Source organism: Fukomys damarensis, unplaced genomic scaffold (genome assembly GCF_012274545.1).
Source record: "Fukomys damarensis isolate Sample0158 unplaced genomic scaffold, DMR_v1.0_HiC HiC_scaffold_1, whole genome shotgun sequence".
NCBI lineage: Eukaryota > Metazoa > Chordata > Mammalia > Rodentia > Bathyergidae > Fukomys > Fukomys damarensis.
The window spans coordinates 36,726,244-36,747,615 of NW_022900913.1; the positions used below are offsets into that span (position 1 = coordinate 36,726,244).

The 21,372-nt window shown below is 36.5% G+C and overlaps 1 protein-coding gene across 3 annotated transcripts in view; it reads left to right on the forward strand.

The window, feature by feature from the left end:
* Positions 1-21,372, forward strand: part of Parp8 (poly(ADP-ribose) polymerase family member 8) — a 175,544-nt gene that overhangs the window by 141,476 nt on the left and 12,696 nt on the right. For all 3 annotated transcript variants that reach the window (XM_010644012.3, XM_010644011.3, XM_010644013.2), the window contains 8 exons: positions 644-736; positions 5,080-5,205; positions 6,285-6,350; positions 9,007-9,074; positions 11,145-11,193; positions 12,289-12,401; positions 12,773-12,845; positions 17,751-17,820. In XM_010644012.3, coding sequence (XP_010642314.1) covers positions 644-736; positions 5,080-5,205; positions 6,285-6,350; positions 9,007-9,074; positions 11,145-11,193; positions 12,289-12,401; positions 12,773-12,845; positions 17,751-17,820 — 658 coding nt within the window. The remainder of the gene's footprint in view (positions 1-643; positions 737-5,079; positions 5,206-6,284; positions 6,351-9,006; positions 9,075-11,144; positions 11,194-12,288; positions 12,402-12,772; positions 12,846-17,750; positions 17,821-21,372) is intronic.

A 21,372-nucleotide genomic window follows, 5' to 3' on the forward strand; every position in this document is an offset into this window, starting at 1 on the left:
ATCAGCTGCCTAATGCAATGTAACTGGGGAGATAAGATGAATCAAAGGGATGGCACTGTGTTAGACTTGAAAGATGAGAGCTCTTCCAAAGTAACTGCAGAGTGTATATTTCAGTCCTGTTGACTTCACGAGGTTATTGGAGTCAAACATCTTTGTGGCAAAAACCAATCTTTTGAGAGCTGAGTAGCAAGCAAGCAGAGTCATGCTTATTTCTTCCAAAACAATCTGTTAGGAAAAAATAGAATTCTCCATTTAATGTTTGTTTTATGTGTCTTTTGGGTTCGACACCATTTTTATTATATTACCAGCTTTCATGCTTGTATTTTTAAAAGTGCTTTCATGTGCAACGGTATAATAAACAAGTGAGATACATTTTCCTATTTAAGAATATCTTCATGTATTGCTACATTGTTCGGAATGTAATGGATCCTTTCTTATCATATTTATGACTCAATATTAGTAAATGGCTCTTCTTTTATTGTTACATGGATTTATGAATTTACTTTTTATTAAATAAAATGATACATTTTACTCCCCCTTTGAAAACATTGTATTTTTGGTTTATTATGTTGAAAGTTATGTATCTAATCTAGGAATTGAGACTGAAAAAAATGCTGTGATCAATCTCCCTTTCTCTTGTTAGCCTACTGTGTGTGAACGAGAGCTATGTGTGTTTGCTTTTCAAACCCTGGGAGTAATGAACGAAGCTGCTGATGAAATAGCGACTGGAGCTCAGGTACTAACACTCAATATTGATCATTGCTTATTTTGGTTTGAAAATTTTGTTCCAGTCCAATAATTATTTGCACTCTACTGTTCTTTGGGGGAAAGTTTTTGATAGTTTCTTGTTAAAGCTGGCATTTGATATTTTTAAGATATAAGCTAAATGTTCTCTCTTCATACAATGTGTGCTTTGGCATTTTTGCAGTCGCCAAGGGGGAGAACTTAAACCAGGTTTCTTCAATTCTAAAGATAATTGTAATTCTCTCTTGTATGGTAAAGTTAAGATATTGAAAGATTTGTACATTTTTTTTGTGTAAAATGTATTTGTAAAGTTATGCTACCATAAAATATAAAATGGAAGTAAATTTACTTTTAAAAATTAGGCAAAAAAAAAAAGGACAGAACATAACAATAGTGAACATTTAGTTTTATAGTAAACAGTATTTATAAGATAGGAGGAAAGATATAAAACAAATAAGGAATCAACTTAGACATAGAGAAAGAAGCGCTCCATGTTTCTGGAAAGGGAAAAATAAATTTAAATGATACAAAAATTTATTATTTCATAAAATTCCACCAAAATTTGTTTTTCTTTTTTTAGTCATGTAGGCTTTTTGAATGAATTACTAAATTACCTATATAAAAATTAGAGAGACCTTGAAATATTAATAAATGTTAATATATATCAGATAAATCATATCTAAAAGTATACAGTGCTATAAGAATTGTTTTATCAGTGAGATAGAAGTAAAGGATCTGCAATGGGGAGAAATATCAGTTTAGATTTTTTTTCTTACACTGTGTACAAAAACAAATTCCACATAGCATAAAGGTTAGTGGCCCATATATTTGAAGATGGTAAAACTGAGCATGCCCAACCCGAATCAGTGCATCAGGCTAATGCATTACAGGGAAATACCATGCTTCATGTAGCTATGCTTTCCACTTGAAAAACAGTGAGTCATAGGAGCAAAATATGAGGCAACTTTTTAGTCACAATTATATAAAATCACAACTATATAAAAGCTCAGATAGTGAGAAGAAAAATGTGATTTCCGTAGTAGACCAACACAGGAAATAATAGAAATCCCAAAAAATGGACACGTAGTAAGGAGGTTGAGAAAATAACTTCACTAAAAATTGAGAAGATAAATATATAAAAAAAATTGCCAACCTCTAATTTACAAAATTCATAAAAATGGGTAGGAAAAATGATTGTGCACCTGTTACACAGATAATGGAATTAACACTCAACAAACATGGAATGCCTGCTCCATAACAGGCCTTCCATTAGGTATGGTAACAATTACTGCAGACAGTCTAGGCTTCGTGAATTTACGTGTCCCTTAACCGAGTCATTTTACTGATTAACTGTGATGCACCCATTTCATGAAATCCTGAGAACAATATTTTTGGTATAATGAATTACAAATAAAAAATACTAGCCATAGTATGATAGAGTGATCTTAGTGTTACAGAAAAAATTATCTCATAAGTAAACTTCAGTGCTAGCTGTGATGGTACATACCCATAATCCCGGCACTCGGGAGGCAAAGGAAAAAGGACTGCCTCAAATTTCAGGCCAGCCTGGACTACATAGTGAGTTCAAGGCCAACCTGAACTACATAGCAAAACCCCATATTAAAAAAAAAAGTAACAATAATAAACTTCAACAATACAGCTTGATGTATTCCCCCTATATCTAGCCAAGTACAGATTTGCATATTAAAGGCTCCAAGCATCCCTAAAGGAAAAAACACTAGTCTACCCTTAAAAGGTTTTCCACAGTTGTCTATGTTGAACCTTTTTCTTCTCTCCTTTCTTTTTAATGTGAAAGTTTTTCTTATCCCTCAGAAACAATGTTGCTTAAAATTAGAAACTTTAGGGCCCGGGATTTAGCTCAGCGGTTTGGTGGCCTGCCTTGCAAGCGCAAGGACCCGAGTTCAATCCCTGGTACAAAAAAAAAAAAAAAAAAAAAAAAAAAAAAAAAAAAAATTTAATTTTGGTTTTTTTTTAAACTACATAAAATAATTAAAACCTTTTCTGGGAGTGGTGTGTGTGTGTATGTATATATGTATATATATAATATATACGTATTTTCACACACATATACACACACACACACATATATATATATATAGTGTAGATTACTGTATATGTTTTATATATATATATACAATATGTATATAAAATAATATACATATGAAAGAATATATATATAAAATCCTCAAACATTTAAGTCTTTCAAGTAGTGCATGATTTGCTAGATGTAAATTCCCCCTTAAGTAAACCAATTAAGGTCTAGAAGTAGTAAATTATTAATTAGAAAATTAAGACACGCTAACATTAGGGTCGTAAAATAGAAAAATGGTGTTTCTCTCTTCTCATTACATGTCTGAAAAATAATGGTTGTAACACAGAAACGAATTTGAAATTATCTGGTGATAGTTCTGAAGGTAAAATACTTGGGTCAGATCAATTTAGTGATTTATTTGTAAAGATCAGTGTCCAAGTATTAGTGAATTTATTCTACTTCAAAGAGAATATTCTTTTCATTCCTGTGGTTTTTAAGAGATGTTCAAATGCAAGTCCTACTTGTAAGTATGATCTGGAAACTGCACATCTCTCCCCAGAGGAATCTGTGCTTCAGTTGAGTCTGCAGCACAGCGATTATCCTCAGGACTGCCGCAGGACAGTGGGCAGGGACATGCATATTCTGTGGTCCACACAGCTGCGCTTTCAGGCCCCCAACAGTACTTCTGCCAGAAGATCTCCATTTCATTTGTTTATGTACTGGGCTCTAATATAAGATTTACAAATAAGGAGTCAGTATTACAATATATATATCAACCACTGCTGTATGATTTTAAGTCTGCTTTGGTCAGATTACGTTGCATATCTATAGGCAGAATAATTTACTTAAATCCATTGTGAAAATTATTAGCCCCCCCAATGTAGGAAATAAGCTTTCATTTGCATACTGAGACATACTTTTTACAGGTTTATAAGATGTCCATCTCCTGCTCTACCCACTCTCTAAAGGGTTTGGACAAGGCTGTTTTATCTTACTGATTTACTTCCTTGGGAATTCTTATTTGTATTTTTACTTCATTAAGAGACTAGATAACACCGTAAATAGCTTGATTTAAGGTTCATCTCTGTGTGGGAAAGGAGAACAGAAAGACAGATTTGTTGTCTTTTATATTTTTTACATGGAATGTAACTTACTGCGTATGTGTACACATATATACACACGTGTGTGCATACACACACAAATGGAAAAGTGTATGAGATGCAATACCTATTGCATTTCCTGGGGTTTCTGAGTCTTGAGGATATATATGTCTGTGCACTTGGAATGTCTTGAGTGTTGCTGATAGGGCATTGGAAATTGTGGATGGTGTGGTTGGCTGGAGGGGTCCCATAAGTACGCAGACAACGTGGCCTTTTACTGACATTAGCTCACAATATCAGGAATTGCCTAGTGTTTACTATGTATTTTTTAAATGCTCATGTTAGAACTCCCTAGAAACAGTTTTCTACTTTGGGTCCACACTACAGTTACATCTGTGCAGGCGAATGCCTTCCATCAGCATGAATTTTCTTGAGTCAGTTGCCAGAAATAAGAGTGTTTGTTTTGGCATCTGGATGGGAAACCAGATTAGCTGATACATAGTTCTGCCTCATAATAAATTATGCAAAGAAGTCATAGTATAATAAAGACATTGTGTGCAGAAAATCAACATTCATTAATGTCCTTGGACAGAGGGGAGTGGGACGAAGCAGGATGATATCAGGTGATCTGCCATTCTCAGAGAAGGCCAAGCTCTTCTCTTTTCTGCACCTGTGCTTCTGTCACCTTCCCCGGATCGTGCCCATGTCCCTCCTTGACCTCATTGAGGTCTTGTGATAGCACCACCTCCCCAGCCATTCTGAGACAGTACTTCCTCCTACACAATTTTCCAATACCTAGGTTTTATAGCATTGAATAGAGTCAAAATTCTATTGAACATATTCTCTCTGTTATGCATCTTCCCCATTAGCCTGTGCCTGCCACCCAAGCCCAAACCTTTTTTTATTTCTTGTCTTATCATGGGATCATAGGGCCCTAGAACAGTGCCAGTACCTATGTGCTTTTACAAAGAAACATTAGAATGTGTGTAATTAGGGGCAGCAGTTTTATGTTATTTGAGGTTATTGGTCAACTTTGGTCCCCTTTGGCCTTGACTTAGGGAATTGAGAGATGGTAGCAGTCCTGGGGCTGTTAATTAACTTACACTACCATGAGAGCAGGAGCCAGTGGCAAAGCACTGGCTAAGACATGAAGGTTAGTCATTCTCTCCTCTCTGTTTCCAGGTGGTGGATCTACTAGTGTCCATGTGTAGATCTGCATTGGAATCTCCTAGAAAAGTTGTCATTTTCGAGCCATATCCTTCTGTGGTGGATCCGAACGATCCTCAGATGTTGGCTTTTAACCCCAGGGTAAGTAGTTCTTCAGCTGACCAAGTGCAGCATTTCCATTTATAGTAATCGAGGTTTCAGCCTCACTAGCTTTCCTCTTTTTTATTTGAATATCTGTCTCATTAAACATATGCATGATTATTTTAAGCCCATTATCTATTTTCTTGGATTTCAAATTTTAATTTCATGGATTGTGAAGACAAGGACATATTTGCCTTTTGGTCTGTTATTTTCACTTCAACTCCCCCTTTCCCTTCTCTTACCCCTCCACAGCTATTTGAAGGTTAGTGAAAGTTGAATTCATACTGGCATTTCTTGAGAAAATCATTTTATAAATATGTCTGGCTTAATGCAGAATCCTTCTGAAATAAAATTTTCATATAAATTGAGAACTGATTGCTTTAGTTTATATTATTACTCATCTTTAAACCATTTCAAAGAAATGACCATTAATTCTTGAAAGAGCTTCACTTTGTCCATTAGTGGTAGCAATGTCCATGTTTACAACATTTTTAGAAATTAATTAGTATGGGCCTGGGACTTAGCTCAGTAGCGCTGTGCCTGCCTTGAAAACACAAGGTCCTGGGTTTAATCCCCGGTACTGGGGGTGGGGGAGAAAACAGTTACTAGTGGAGTGTGAGTTATCACATGTAAAGTCTCACTACGTTCTTTTAGTAACAGTACTGTGTTCCAATCAAAAGAAAATAATTGCTATTGAGGTACTTTAATTAGACTTTTGTATTTTAGAAAGGTTTTATGCTGACCTTATTGTCTGTTGTTTTAGTGGTAAAATCCTAAATCAAGAGTCCAATACCTTGTTTGTGTTTCTCAATTTTCTTCTGGTAGAATGAACGTGCTTTTATATCTTTACATAAGAAATGGCATTGTTCTCTTTTTTTCTTCCCGTCTGACTGTAATTATAAATCCTGTGTCCTTGAACCATGTTATTACAGCTTTCCCTTTTATGTGCTTAAATCAGTCAGAGCTTTCACATTGACTCCGCTGGAAATTTTATGTGTAGAAATAATGTATTTCTCTACTGATAAGTAGACTTGCAAAGGCTTGCAAGTGAATGTTCTTTTTCTTTTTTCATTGTATAGAAGAAAAACTATGATCGAGTAATGAAAGCACTGGACAGTATAACTTCCATCCGAGAAATGACACAAGTAAGTGTGTCATCTTGTGGTCTCGTATTGTTCATTTTGCTTATTTAAAATCACATTTTTAAAAAGTCTGGGAGTACTGGCTGGCTTTGTTGTGAAGCATAGATTTCCTACATATGGGGCACAATTAAAATCATAAAGGAATTGTGCTGTCTTAGGGTGCTTCAGTCACATTCTGTCAGCACATCGTCACGCTTACACTGGTTTGCTTGGCAGGTAAGTGGGTGATTTTAAACCAGTACTGTGTCTTCAAACTCAACAGGAACTTTGAATGCATATGAATATGTTGAGATGTTTCGTGGTCAAGGTTAAATCCAATGCTATTGTCCTATAAATTTTAATTAGTTGTAATAATTTTAAAGTTAAAAACAGAAATATTCTTTATAACAAAAATTTCATGTTTTTAAGATATAACAAAGCATGTAAAACTGCTTTGGAATACACCAGGCATTGGAAGATATTTTTTGTTTGGTTTTTGGTACCAGGGATCAAACTCAGGATTTAGTGCTTGCCAGGCAAGCGCAGTGCCACTGAGCTACATCCTCAGCCCTGTTCTGTGATATTGTTAATGATTAGGAGAGCGGTGGTGGAAATGTTTGATGAGCAAAGTTTAAGGTTGGTTATAAAAAGCTGACATCCCCGCACTGTAGTCCAGCACTTGGACAGGCACATGCTACTGTTATTAGACCCTTTTCGCTAGCAGAGATTTAGAGAGAGAGGTAAAGCACATCTCTTCCTGTAGAGACTCATAACCCAGAGTGCAGGACAGCAGATGTTGTGTGTACAGTTGGCACATGTGGTTATGGCACTTGATCGGCACTGGGCATCTGCCCTCATGGGCCTAGGACAAACATTCTTCTGGGCCAGTTTCTTTTCTCTGGGGAGGGAGCAGGGGGCCTCTTCTACTCCCAGCACTCACTAGCTTCTCTGCTCCTCCCTCCTCACTCAGTGTCATCTCTGGTGCTATATTTGAAGACATTGCTTAGAAAACACATCCTTGCATATCCAGTTCTGATTCTTGATTCTTTTGATCATTATTTATTTTGCCAACTCTTCCTTTTCATTCAACAGATAGTATGTGCCAGACCACAGTAAATGAAAGATCTTTTATTCACAAGTGATGTTATTTACTTTAAAAACCATCATCCCTGCCATTTATTTTTCTGTGCCTGTACCTTTCTGTATTTGAAATTTTTTTAAGAGAGGCATTTATGATCCATGCATGGAACAAAAATAATAAAATTTCAGTGAGGAGAATGGGGGAAGGACTCATTGCAGTATCTCACACCAAATTAAACAGTTTTAGTCATGAAAATGGTTAGGGTATTTATACTATAGCCTAGACTCAGACCATTCCTGCGTTTAAAATAGCTACCAACTCTGACTCTAGAATCAGCTTTTTGCCAAAAATCGCTTCCTGCATTCTGGGTCATGTGTAAGCTATTTTAATAGGAAGCGATGTAGATGGTTGAGTGTCAGCGTATGAAGTTAGAGGCCAAATTGTGTAACTGGTTCAACAATGATGCGGCCTGTGACCTTGGACAAGTAGCCGATTGTTGTTGCCTCAGTATCTTCACTGCCAAGGTAGAAAAAATAACGCTGCGCCTGCTTTCAGAGTGTACCTCACAGGGATGCAGTCAGCTTTTATTGCGTCAAATTTTATAAACCTCCCAATATATAAATATAACATTATACTGTCCTATTTTCTAGATGGTACTGCCCTATATAGCTCCAAATTGTTGCAGAAAGGTTGCTCCTTATTTTTTAAGATGGTTAATTGTTTGGGTATATTTTCCTTTTTGGAAAAGGATTCTTAATGTAAACTGTGTCCACTCTCCTTACAGAGATATCTATACCTAAGTCTGTCTCTCCCACCTATGCTGGAGTAGTAGTTTTCACAAGTTCCTTTTTTGTTAGTTAAAATTAGAGTGGTCACTGTCAAAGAGAAATAGAATGCTTGTTGAAGGTGGTAAGAGATTGTTTCTGCAGGACTGCAGTGGGGGAGAGGACCGCAGCATGAAGTAAGCTCTCATTCCGCTAAGACAAAGGGTCTTTGGATGATAGTAGAGAAGAATCAAATTGGGATATGGGGATGGGAAATGGGAAACAAAAATAAAAGATTAGGAGAGTTATGTGGAAGTGGAAAATTACAGAAAAAGCTAAGTAGAGAATTACTGAAAATACCAGAATTGGGTTACAGTACAATGTGCATTTTTTGGTTGTCAGCATTACATTTTATTAAGACTTAACAGGATCTTAGGGTGCAGGGTGGCATTTAGGGACCCAGCCCAGTGCAGGTGGAAGCCAGTCTACAATTTGGTCAGACTCTCAACACAGTGCTAAGAAAGTCCTGTGTGTTGCATGGATGATTGTAGTTCCATGGACTCGGGGATGTGACTAGGGTAATTGTTTCGGAGACGGAGCATAGATCTAGCCTGGATAAAGAAGGAACAGGGGGACCTGAGCCCAAGATCACCACCTCAAGTGATAAGCCCTCTTCCATTTAAATAATAGGACTTTTTATTTTTTATGTCAAGCCCACAAGTTTTTTATTCTAACTGGATTAGCCATGTCATCCAGTCTGCTTTTCCTTTTGTAAAAATGGAAAAATGAATTATAAAGAGAAATCAAGGTGTATAATGAGCTTTCTCCTTTTTAGGCACCATATCTGGAGATCAAGAAGCAGATGGATAAACAGGACCCCCTTGCACATCCTCTACTGCAATGGTATTAGATTTTCTCTAAATTAGTTTTTCTCTAAATGAAACAGCATCTTTTTCTATGGTTTGCTTAGTCTACTTCATAAGCCCTGCACTGCTGCAAGCTTTTGAGACCTGGTGATTTTACAACCCCACAGTCCTTAATGATGCTCACTTTAATTAAAACTTGAACATCAGAGGGGAAGAAAATGCTGTCATGTGTGTCACCAGGGGTGTTCAGTGCATTTGACAGCATCTTGTCTACTGCCTTAAAGACGTGATTAACTAGATGGCGTGTGGAAAACATTTTGGTTCATTTAATTTTCTCATTCTTCGAGGACTAATCAATCTTTTTTATTTAAAATCAAAGTATTTTTTGTATATTTTTGCTTCCCAAGCAAGGGCCGTTATACATGTGGCTAACTCTGTTGGGTTGCTGCGGATGTTCTGGTTCACAGTGAGCTTGGACATAGCATTGGTTCTTTCTGGATTCTAGAAAGAGGGAGGAGGAGGCTGAGACCTACTGTTGTGATACCCACCTCCGCATAACCTGCCCTCTCTCCCTCCAAGAATGCAGTCTCCTATTTCTCATGTGAAATGAAGATAGTAAAGGTTTCTAAGGGATTTGTGTACGTGTCTCTTTGAAAATAACTTGGAAATGTGGTATTTACCATCATTACCATACAAAAATACAAATCCACGAATTCTGAGAGTGTGGCCCAGATGAACTTACTATTCCAGCTTGCAACCAAGAAGTTTTAACAAAATTTGGGCCAAAGAAAAATAATCTGGCTTCCTCAAGGTCCTGATTACTTAACTTCCACTGAGGTGATTTTTTTTTTGTTAGTTTTAAAAAATTAGTATATTGTTGCAATATATAATTATTACATTCATCCTGGAGAATTGGTCCCTACACATGTTGACACTCGATCAATTTTACTCCCTTTCTACCCTCTTCCCCCATAGTTGAAATTTTATAGTACATATTTAATCTAATAAGACCACGACAAAAATTAGTATCGGACCCCTTCCTAATTTGTCATGAGTATTAAAATTCTGGCAAATTAAGGAAAAACATGTCCTTGTTAACCTTTTAGATTTTTTCATTGTCAGAATTTAAAATCAACATTAAAAATGTTACATAGCTACTTTTTTTCATTGAACTCAGCCTGAGGGTTAAATTTCATTTTTTTTTAATTGTTGAGTAGCATTTCTTTTTTTTTTTTTTCATTGAGTTTATTGGTACTTTTTAAGTATACAATACAGTTACATTGTTCATTGGGATCTTGTACCTTTACACGACAGGTCTTGGTTCTCATTTTTCCCGTCCCTGCCCTCCATTCAACCCCACCACACTCCCTTATTTATGAAGACTTTGTTTCCATTTTTCCTTTTCTCATATTTTTTCTTTTCCCTTATTACCTTTCCCCCATCCCCTATAATTTTTGTTTGTTTATGATCATTTTCTCCTGCTTTTTCGGTGCTCTTTTTTCTTTAAAGCGTAGAAAATCTACAAAGATGTTTTGCATTTTTCTCTACTATTTTAAATACAAGGAAACAAAACAGTTCATTCTCTCAGATACTGAATTTAATTTTTTTCAGCTTCAATGTTGAAATATGTTGGCTTTTATATGCAATCCTTTATGTATCTATCCACCCAAAGAGGTCCTCAGATAGTTAAGAATCTTCATAAGAACTCATTCTTAATTTAGGCAAGAGAGAAAAGTAAAAGAAACAAATACATGAATCAACCTCTAAGGTTTCTATATATTAACATTATTTGAAAGTATTGTATATCTAGAAATGTTCATTTTGCTGATGTTGGAGGCTGAACTTATTAAAAACTATATTTGAAAAACCCATCTTTGTAAGTTTTAAGGAACTACTTCTCAATATGTTTTCTCAGATTGTTACCCTTTTTGTTAAACTCTTAACATTGTGTCAGAAAGTAAAACATAATTATGTCATTTCATGAATTTACTACTGAATGTAACTTATGACACAGCAAACATAGGTTTTAATTTCTTGCCAGCTACAAAGAAAAACTTTGAAATATATTTGGCATATGTTTGTGATTGACTGACTGTTTTAATTTCAGGGTTATTTCAAGTAATAGGTCACATATTGTGAAACTGCCAGTCAACAGGGTAAGTGTTTTCCTCCAGATATATAACAAGTAAGAGGAGTGCTTAATAGTTAAGAAAACTCTGATTTTTATCATACCTGTGCTTTTTTTGTAGCCTCTCCAAGAATGAAAGTAAACCCAGTTTAAGTCTAGCTCTTCAGTTTGAAATCACAATTTGTGTAGTACCCCAAACCTTTTGAAGATGCCAAATTAAAAGTTCAACTGCTGCCTTGACTTTTTAAATGCATAATATCAATATGGTATTATTTAGTCACTCTAAAATAAAAAGTATTGCCTAGAGATTGATCAGAGGAACATCAGTGTCCTTTTTGATCATTGTTTAGTGTTGACACATTTCTACCTTTCTGTGTCTAATGCTCTGGATAGCCCACTTATCAGCCTCATAGCTTGAAATAATAGTTAAAAACATTTAATGTACTTTGATTTCTGTTATCATCACCTGCAAGTACTATCTAGAAACCTGTTTCCCTATTAATCGCCAAATGTGAGCTTTTTATGTGTTGTGTTCCTGTATATTTCTAGGTAAAAGGGAAATCATTAGAAAATTTTGTCAGGCAGTTAATCTAATTCTGCTTTTATTTCTTTCCATGACCGGAGCAGAAAATTAAATAGGAATGTGGATAATTTCCAGTTTTATAGATATGTGCAAATAAAGCATAGTGATAATTTTTGCAATTTTAAAGTCTTGAATTTTATGTCCTTTTCTGCTTTTGTAGAATATTTCCTCAGTTGAATAGGAGGGAATTCAATAATAAAAGTCACAGAAAGAAATGTAATTAAGAAAGCAAACCTTTTGGACATGATCATACAGTGCTTTCCAAATCTGAACTTAAGTGACTTTGTATTATGTCTGTTATTTTCTTCCCATTAATCTAAAAATGTATTGCTCCACACAAACAATTTCATGTTGTACCCAGTGTGTGTGTGTGTGTGTGTGTGTGTGTGTGTGTATACTGAATTAGCCTGTTAATAGATTATTGTCAAATTAGTGTATTTTGAAATACGTTCTCTTAACTGAATAAAATGTGAAATTGTCATTAGCCTCATTAGATGCTAAATCTGATGTGTTTTCATTTGTCATTATTTTCACTGACAGCAATTGAAGTTTATGCATACCCAACACCAGTTCCTTCTTCTCAGCAGTCCACCAGCCAAAGAATCCAATTTTAGAGCTGCTAAAAAACTCTTTGGAAGCACCTTTGCATTTCAGTGAGTATGGCTTAGTGTTAATGGGGGTGTTTTCCCAGAATGCTGCCCGGGGCGGGCATACGCTCCTAGTTGTTGGCCATAAGTATTGACTAATACTTGCCTTGGAAACTCAGAAGAACTTCTTTTTGCTTTGTTTTCAATTTTTACTTTTTATTAATATGTATTTGCTGTACATAATAATTACATTTTTTGTGTACACTGACACATCTTACTTCTCTTTTCATCCCCTGCCTCTCCTTTATCTCTCTCCTGCCCCTTCTTGTCCCCCCTCCACCCAGAACTTGCAGCTGTATTGTGATTTGTACATTGACCATTTTCAAAGATAGTTGATTTTTCTGCATTTGCTTTTCCCCTCCCCTCTATTTTTTCAGTGGATCACACATTGAGAACTGGCACTCCATTCTGAGGAATGGTCTGGTTGTGGCCTCTAACACGCGACTGCAGGTAAATTTTCTGAATGCTTTCTTTAACGAGACCCCATTGTTCTCAGCACTGAGATTCAGTAAGCAATCTTGGTGTAATGTTTGTGCTTATAAAAGCAGAAGTGTGTGAGGTTTATTTTTGCAAAATAGCTGAAGCAAAATTGATCTATATACAATGAAGAAAAAAAAAGAAAAGAAAAGCAAATTCCCTATGAGATAAACAGAATCACACTTTGAACATAAGTAGGAAAATATATCATGCACAAGATGAAACCATGCAGGCATTCTGTCCATTAGTCCAATATACCTTTCTGGAGGACTGTGCCTTAGTGTGAATGCTTTTGGAAGAAAATGTAGGAATAAGAGAAATGGAGATTGGATAGCAGCTTTCTTGCACCTGGTTTTTAGCCTTTGAGTTAGCACTTGGTGTTAACAGGATATTGTTGTGATAGTTCGCCTTATCCTTGTCTTGATAACAGCCATTGTTTCTGGAGTGAAGAGGTATCTCAGTGTTGTTTTCATCTGTATCACTCAAATGACCAGTGATGTTGAACATTTTTTCATAGGTTTATTTGCTGATTCTTCTTCTTTGTTTGAGAAATGTCTATTCAATTTCAGATGCCCATTTTTGGATTGGGTCTTTAAATTTGGTGGGTGGGCTGATTTTTTTTTAAACTTCATTTTTCTTCTTCTTTTTTTTTTTGGTATAGGGGATTGAACTCAGGACCTTGAGCTTTTGAGATAGGCGGCCACACCACTGAGCTAAATCCCAGGCCCTAAAGTTCTTTATACATTCTAGATAGTAGACCTTTGTCTGAGGAGCAGTTTGTGAAAATGTTTTCCCACATTGTAGGTTGTCTTTTAACTCTGTTGGTGGTTTCTCTTTCTGTGAAGAAACTTTTAAATAAGATGAGATCCGGGTTGTTGATTCTTTGTGCTAGTTCCCCTGTGACTGAGGTTTTTGTCATAAAACATTTTTCTGTGCTAGTGTCTTTATGTATGGCATCATTTATCATCTTTCACATTCCACTTCACGCTAATAGGCCTGAGTTTCTCATCTGACAACATAAGGAGGCCAGGAAATGAGAAGCTGAACCCATGACCCTCAGCCAGATGCCACAATGCAATGGCATTTGAAGTGATAGTTACATGTAACCTCCCACATATGCACATTGATGGAATTAGTACTCATTTCATACTAATAAGATCTGAGGCCCTTAAAATGGAGACAAGAAGGGATTTTAGTTGTTCTGAGTAGTTTCCTAGAGAAGTTGAAGATATTCAGCTAATGAAATTCTGTATAATTTTAAAACTGTGAAGGAAGCTGGCTAGGAGTGGGTTGACAGATACAGTGTTGTTACAATGACAATCTGAGTAGACACTTGTTCATATACTAGCATGTAAGTCCTAATTAAAATGCCTTTCCATGTAGTTCAGCATTTTGTTTTCAGAATTTTAGTTGTATTAAATATTTCCTAGACAATTTAGAATAAGGAACTATCACTGGTATGAAGAAAAAACATAATCAAGGATCTTTTTGCTCCTGCTGTCATTTTTTCTTTATCAGCTCACTCTGAATTTTAATTAAATGTGTTTCTTGTATGCAGCGTATTGTTGGATCTTCTTTTTTTTTTTTCAGCTTTAATTGAGTTTATTGGTACATTTTAGGGATACAGTACAGTTACATTCATTGTTGGGATCTTGTACCTCTACATGACTTGTCTTGGTTCTCATTTTTTCCCCTTGTCCCTGCCCTCCCTTCACCCCCTCTCCCCCTCCCTATCTACAAACACGGAATATTACTCAGCCATAAAGAACGAGAAAATAGATTCATTCATAGGAAAATGGATACATATTGAAGATATACTCCTAAGTGAAATAAATAAGGCACACATGTGTAAATACCGAATAGTCTCTCTGGTGTGAATAATCTGCAATAATACAGAAGATCCTAATAAGATTACTGACATTTAGAAATGAGAAGAAAGGAGCTAAAGGTGTAGGGAAGGTGGGATGTGTAGGGGAAGGGTAATAAGGGAAAATTAAAAAATGTGTGATAATGAAAAGATGGAAATAAAGTGTTTGTGGATCTTGCTTCTTGATCCATTCTGCTGATCTATTTATTTTGATTAGTGAATTGAGACCATTAACATTGATGGTTATAACTGATATGTATTGTATAATCTCTGTCATGTTAATTTTCTGCTGTTAGCTTCCTTCTTTTCTTTTCTGTTTAATTTCTTTTTTGCCTGGTGGATTCATTCTGTTAGGGATCATGGAATTGTAATCCTTAATTGTTTTTTTCTAGAATATCCTTCAAGACACTTTACAGTGTTGATTTGGTGGTCATGAATTTCTTCAGATGCTCTTTGTGGTGGAATTATTTCTCCATCAATTTTGGAGGATAGTTTTTCAGAGTGTGTCAGTCTGGATTGGAGGTTGTTTTCCTTAGGGGCTAGTAATATTTCACTCCAAGGTCTCCTTGACCTTGAGTTTTTTTTTTCTTAGAAGTCTGCTGTGATTCTGAGCAGTTTTCCTTTATAGGTGATTTGTTTATTTTTCTCTCACAGCTTTCAGTATTCTGTTGTTTTGAATTTCTGGAATTTTGATTACTATATGCTTTGGGGAAGATTTTATTTGGTCATGGCTAATTCTATATACCTCACTTATCTGTATGTCAAATTTTTAATCTTTTTTTTTCATAATTGCCAACCGCAATCCTTTCTTTCTTTTTTTTCTTTTTTTTTTTTTGGTACTGGGGATTGAACTCGGGTCCTTGTGCTTGCAAGGCAGGCCACTGAACCGCTGAGCTAAATCCCCAGCCTGACAAAACTTTCTTTTATAGCTGATATTCTGTCCTTGCATTGACTAATTCTGCTGCATATAATTTCATTTGAATTTCTAATCTCCTGGATATCTATCACAATCCTTTCTTTTATAGCTGATATTCTGTCCTTGCATTGACTAATTCTGCTGCATATAATTTCATTTGAATTTCTAATCTCCTGGATATCTATCTGTTTGAGTCAGTTTCATGGATTCCATTTCTTTCCTATGCTGAGCATTCATGGCTTCCATCATGTTCTTGAGCCCCTTTATTTTTATTTAATCTGTGTCTTTTCTTCTGGTCACCATCTCTGGAGTTATCTGGGAAATTATTTCTGCTGGATTTTTTTCTAGATTCTTGTTCATTTGCTTTATTACTTTTGTTGTTACCACTTATGAGAGTCCAGGTGGGTGGCTTTTGGATTGTTTTACTTCACTGCCTCTGGGATTTGACTTTGGTGAGCTGAAAGTCTGTGGCGGTTGCATCTTATTTAAGTATCTTCTCATTTTCTCTCTCTCTCTCTTTTAAGTTTGCTTCCTGAGTTGATGCCTATAAATTTCTTATGGAGAGTAGCTTATTGCCAGTATTCAGAACCCTTAGGAAATAAATGACTGCTTCTCAGAAGCATTTTCCAGGTGCAGCTAGCTTCTGGGTTTTTAGTCTGTTGCAGGATCCTGCCTCTTCAATTTATTGGGGGTGAGAAGTTTCTGCCTATTTGGCCCAACCAAATATTGACTATTCTAGGCATTGGCCTATAAGTTTTGTTTTTTTTTAAAGACCCTTAGGCAGTCTTAGTCTTGGCATATCAGGAAGAATAACTGAGTAGCACAATTATGTCACCTTGGCTAAAGTACAACAATCAACAGTAACAATAGCATCAATATAGCCTAGAAAATGACAAATTGTAGCCCTTAATATGGCACTTTTACCCTTAGGGGAAAAGATTTAAAAGGGGTTGGGGTAAAAAACAAATAGAAGAGGAGGAAGAGGTCAGAACCAAGGCTGGATGACAAACTTTAGGAAAATAGTGAACAAGACAGGTGGGTAAGAGAAAAGGAAAAAATAAAAACAAGAACAGAACAAAAATAACAAACTAGAAACTGTTCAAACAACCAAGAAAAAAGCTAAGCAAAACAAAGCAAGAACTAGAAAGGAAGAAAAAAGAAAAAAGACTAAAACTCCCAATACATCCAATTCAGGTGTGTCTCTGCCGTTGCTGTTAGGGGATATGGGCAAACAGAATCCAGAGCTAAATTGATTAATCCCATCAAACTAACTGCAGCTCCACAGTGGGTAGTGGATAATCCTAGCCAGCCCACACCTTTAGTTTTTCTGAAGTCTAGGGTGGTTTCTGGCTATGAGGCTGGAACTGGATTCCTTGAGCCTGTTTGTCTTTGTGTCTCCTGCTGGCTTGAGCTCTGCTCCCTGACCTCTTGCTAACTTGAACTCAGAACCTGCACCAAGGCACTGGGAGCCACTAGATGGAGTCCACACAGCTGTTCTGAGTTCCGAGCTCAGTTGGCCCCTCTCCAAGATGGCTACCAGCCAGTTACCTGCTCCTGGGTGAGGTCTGAACCTGTATAACTCATGAGCTTGTTCAATCCAGTTTCCTCTATTCCCCTGGTGTGTTTCTCCGTGGAGGCCTCTGATGTCATCAGTAGTCACTGTGAGTCTGTAATTTTGGCCCACTGTTCCTTCTCAGAGAATCTGGGCTCTGGGAGAGGGCACTGCTCGGTACCTTAGTTAAAGTCTGTCTTTTCACTCTCCCTGTAGACTTCAGTTCTTGCCTCAGATCCTTCTAGGTCCTGGGGAACCCTTCCCTCCTCCTCCTCCTCGTGCAGTTATCTTCTAAGGTCAGGACACCACATCTTGGAGAGTCTCTTTCTCTGCTGCTCACCACTCCCCCATCTTCCCAGAAGTCTCACTCTCAATTTTAAACAATGGGATATGAGTACTATTTTCAAATTAGACCTTAAAATATGAGCACTATCATTTGTCTAAGATTTAATATTCTAACATGAAATTTAATGCCTTTATTTGTGAAATAATAATATTTATAAGCCATTGACTGACCTCTCTCCCCGTGTCTTCCCATTTTAGCTTCATGGTGCGATGTATGGAAGTGGGATCTATCTTAGTCCAATGTCCAGCATATCGTTTGGTTACTCAGGTAATCCTTATTTCTAACTTGAGACTTATGAGGTTCTTATTTTCTTATTGTTAGATACTCAAGGCAGTTTTGTACCAAGTGACTGAGAGTTATTGCATATATTTATATTAAATTCATTTGATATGCAGCAGAAGCAGGAACAAAGCCCAGTAACAACATCTTGCTAATATTCATTGAGAGTATGGAGAAAAATATTTTGGGATAAATTGAAAGCATGTGTTAAGGGGAAAACTATAAAATTCAAAAAGTGGAAAAGATGATCACCAAATTATTGGCATTAATTGTTGAAATTAGTGATTATTGCTTTACCTGTGTTTTTACTTTTAAAATAATTATGCTTTTGCAGAAAGATTCAAAATGCATCCAATTTCAAAAATAAGAAATAAAATTTAAGATAAAAGAGAAAAGAAAAAATTTTCTCTATTTCCTACAACTCAATGTTTGGTATGTTTTCCTTCACACTTCATACGTGTTCATATTCCTCTGTGTGGACATGCAGCTGGATTTGCGTGTGTGTGTGTGTGAGATTTCATCATTTTCCAGTTCTGGAGATGTCCTTCACATGGTGCCTGAACAGCAGGTCTTGGTATCCTCACATTGTAGGAAGTGACACTTAGTGAAGTCTAATAACTAAATGAACATTAACCAGCCCTACCTGTCTTAATTCACTTACCAAATTAGATGTTCTTTCAACTGTAATGAGTTTTTCTCAATAATGGTGGAGTAAAATCAAAACATTCAAAATTAAATTATAATTAGGAATATGAAAAGAAAACAATGACAGTGGTAAAAAACTAAGCATATTGAGTTAAAGGATTGTAAAATAACAGGAAAAAAGGAAAGGTAGAACAAAAACTGAGAAATTAAGAGAATGTAAGTACAGGTGATGTCAAGTGATCACTGCTGTATAGCAAACCACCCTAAATTTGGGATGAAACAACCACTTTACTATGTTCACAGATTCTTAGATCAGGAATGTTGTGTATGCGCGGGCCGGGGAATGATACTGCTCCTCAACGTGACCACTGAGTGGTAGTGCGCAGAGTGAGCAGTCTGTGATCCTCTCCTTCATGGGCCAGGTACCTCAGCAGAGGGGCCTGGAAGTCATAGCCAGACTCCTGTGGCAGCCTGTGCAGCACAGCACATACAGGACAGCTGGATTTGTCCCTGGAACTATCCCAGCGTGCCTTGAGAGAATTAAGATTGATTTGGGATGGCATTTTCTGATTTTGTTTCAGATATCAGTTTCTGTATACTGTGCTGGTTAAAGCAGTCCCAGGAGTTTCCATACTCGAGTTGGGGAATTAGATGCCAACACTTGATATAGCAGGGTGTATGTTCAGAAGCACTGTTGCAGTGATTTTTAAAAACAAATTCCAGAAAGGATAAGATAGTACAGAAATTAAAAAAACAAAACAAAACCGTACTCTCATACGATGTGGTGTTTCACTGGTCCCAGAAGGAGTGATGAGTACCAAAACGATGAGTACCAAACAGTTGCCTTGGATGTAGAGGGCAATGAGTCACAAAGCAATCGGCCCTGAAGTTCTAGCTTGTGGGTTGAGTCCCAAACAGATGAGCAGCACTGGGGCAAAATTTCCCCATAAAAATTCTTCTAGTACCAAATTCATTTTTTCAAAGCAGTTGGGTATGGCTGTGGTTTAAATAGAAAATAATTAAAATCAGACTGCAGGTTTTACTGAAGTAATAAAAATAAAAAGCAAAAAAAGGGGGCAGTTTAAATAAGTATATCATCAGCCTAGATAATAAAAAAACACAACAAATCATTAAATACTGTGATACTGTACTTCTCATCCTGGTGTGCAGCCTCCTCAGCTGGCTTCATGGAGAGCCCTGAGGGAGGCATGAACCCCGAACGGGCACAAAATTTTGTCTCTGCATTTGTTAGGGAGAGTCTGTGTCTTATATCAAATTCTTGAAGGGCTTTTGATCTGAGAAAATGTTAAGAGTACGGGCAGAAGCTGTAGTGAAGTGGTAGAGAGCTTGCCTGGTGTGTGTGAGGCCCAGGGTTTAATTGCCAGCGGCACTAAGACGCAAAGTGAAAAATCACTGCTGTAAGACGAAGTCATTTCTGCGGTTGATTTGTGCGCTGACACGTACATTTTACGAGACGGGCCCTGCCGTAATCAGGCCTGCCATGTTTCCAGTTGCCATTGGAGTCTGAAATCGTGGGCGTTTTGTACCTTTTGGGGAAGTGCCCAGTTGGGAAAGGGTTAGAAAAACATTTTGCAAATTGGTAAATGGGCTTTGCTACTTCTCATTAAGCCATTTATTAAACTATCAACAGTGAAAAATCAACTATATCCGAATTTCTAGCATGAAGGTAGACGTGTATTTTCTAATAATGTCTGTGTTAAAAACATGTCTTTCATTTTTAAAATTTTTAAATAATTTTATTTTTTTTCTTTCCATCCCTCAAGCCCCCTCCCCTCCCTATGTACAAAAGCTTTGTTTCCATTTTTTCTTTCTGTTTTCACTTTGTTTCATACCCCTTCCTTCCTTTCTCCCACTCTCCTCCCTAGTTCCCCTTCCCATTTGAACACTTTATTCCCATTTCCCAATTTCCATTATACATTTCAGTCCTTATTTCCACTTTCAGTTTCTTACACCAGAGAAATGATGTGGTATTTAAATATATATTTCCAATTTACTTCACTTAAAAATATGGTTTCAAGGGCCATCCACTTAGCTATAAATGTCTGAAGCTGGTCCTTCTTTATGACAGAGTAGTAGTAGTACTACATTGTATAAATATATACCTTGTTTATCCACTCTTCAATTGATGAGCATTGGGCTATTTCCGTGACTTGACTATTTGTGCTGCTATAAACATGGATGTGCACATATTGCTGTGGTATGATACTTTTAATTCTTTCAAGAAGATACCAAGAAGAGGTATAACTGGGTCAAAAGGAACCTCTAGTTTGGATTCTTTGAGAAATCTCCACATTGATATCCATAGTGGTTGCACCAATCTACACTCCAACCAGCAGTGGAGCAGGGTTCCTTTTTCCCCATAGCCCCTTCAGCATTTCTTATTGGTTGATTTCTTGTTAGCAGCCATTCTTTCTGGTGTGATACGGAATCTCAGTGTTGTTTTAATTTGCATTTTGTGAATGATCAGTGATGTTGAACACTTTTTCTTATATTTATTTGCCATTTTTAATTCTTGATCTGAGAAGTGTCTTTTTATTTCAGATTTCCATTCAGATGCATTGAGTCTTTAAATTTGGGGGATCTGATTTTTTTTTTTTATTTCTTCATATATTCTAAAATAGTCTTATCAGAATAGCTGGTGAAAATGTTTTCCCATTCTGTGGGTTGTCTCTTCACTCTGTTTTTAGTTTCTCTTGTGCAAAAGCTTTGTAATAAGATGAGGTCCCAGTTGTTAATTTTTTTGTAGTATTTCCCATGTGGTCTGGGTTTTGTTCATAAAGTATTTGCCTACTTCAGTGTCCTCAAGCATTTTACCTTGTCTGTCTTCCCACAGATTTAGTGTTTCTGTTTTAATATTTAGATCTTTGATCCATT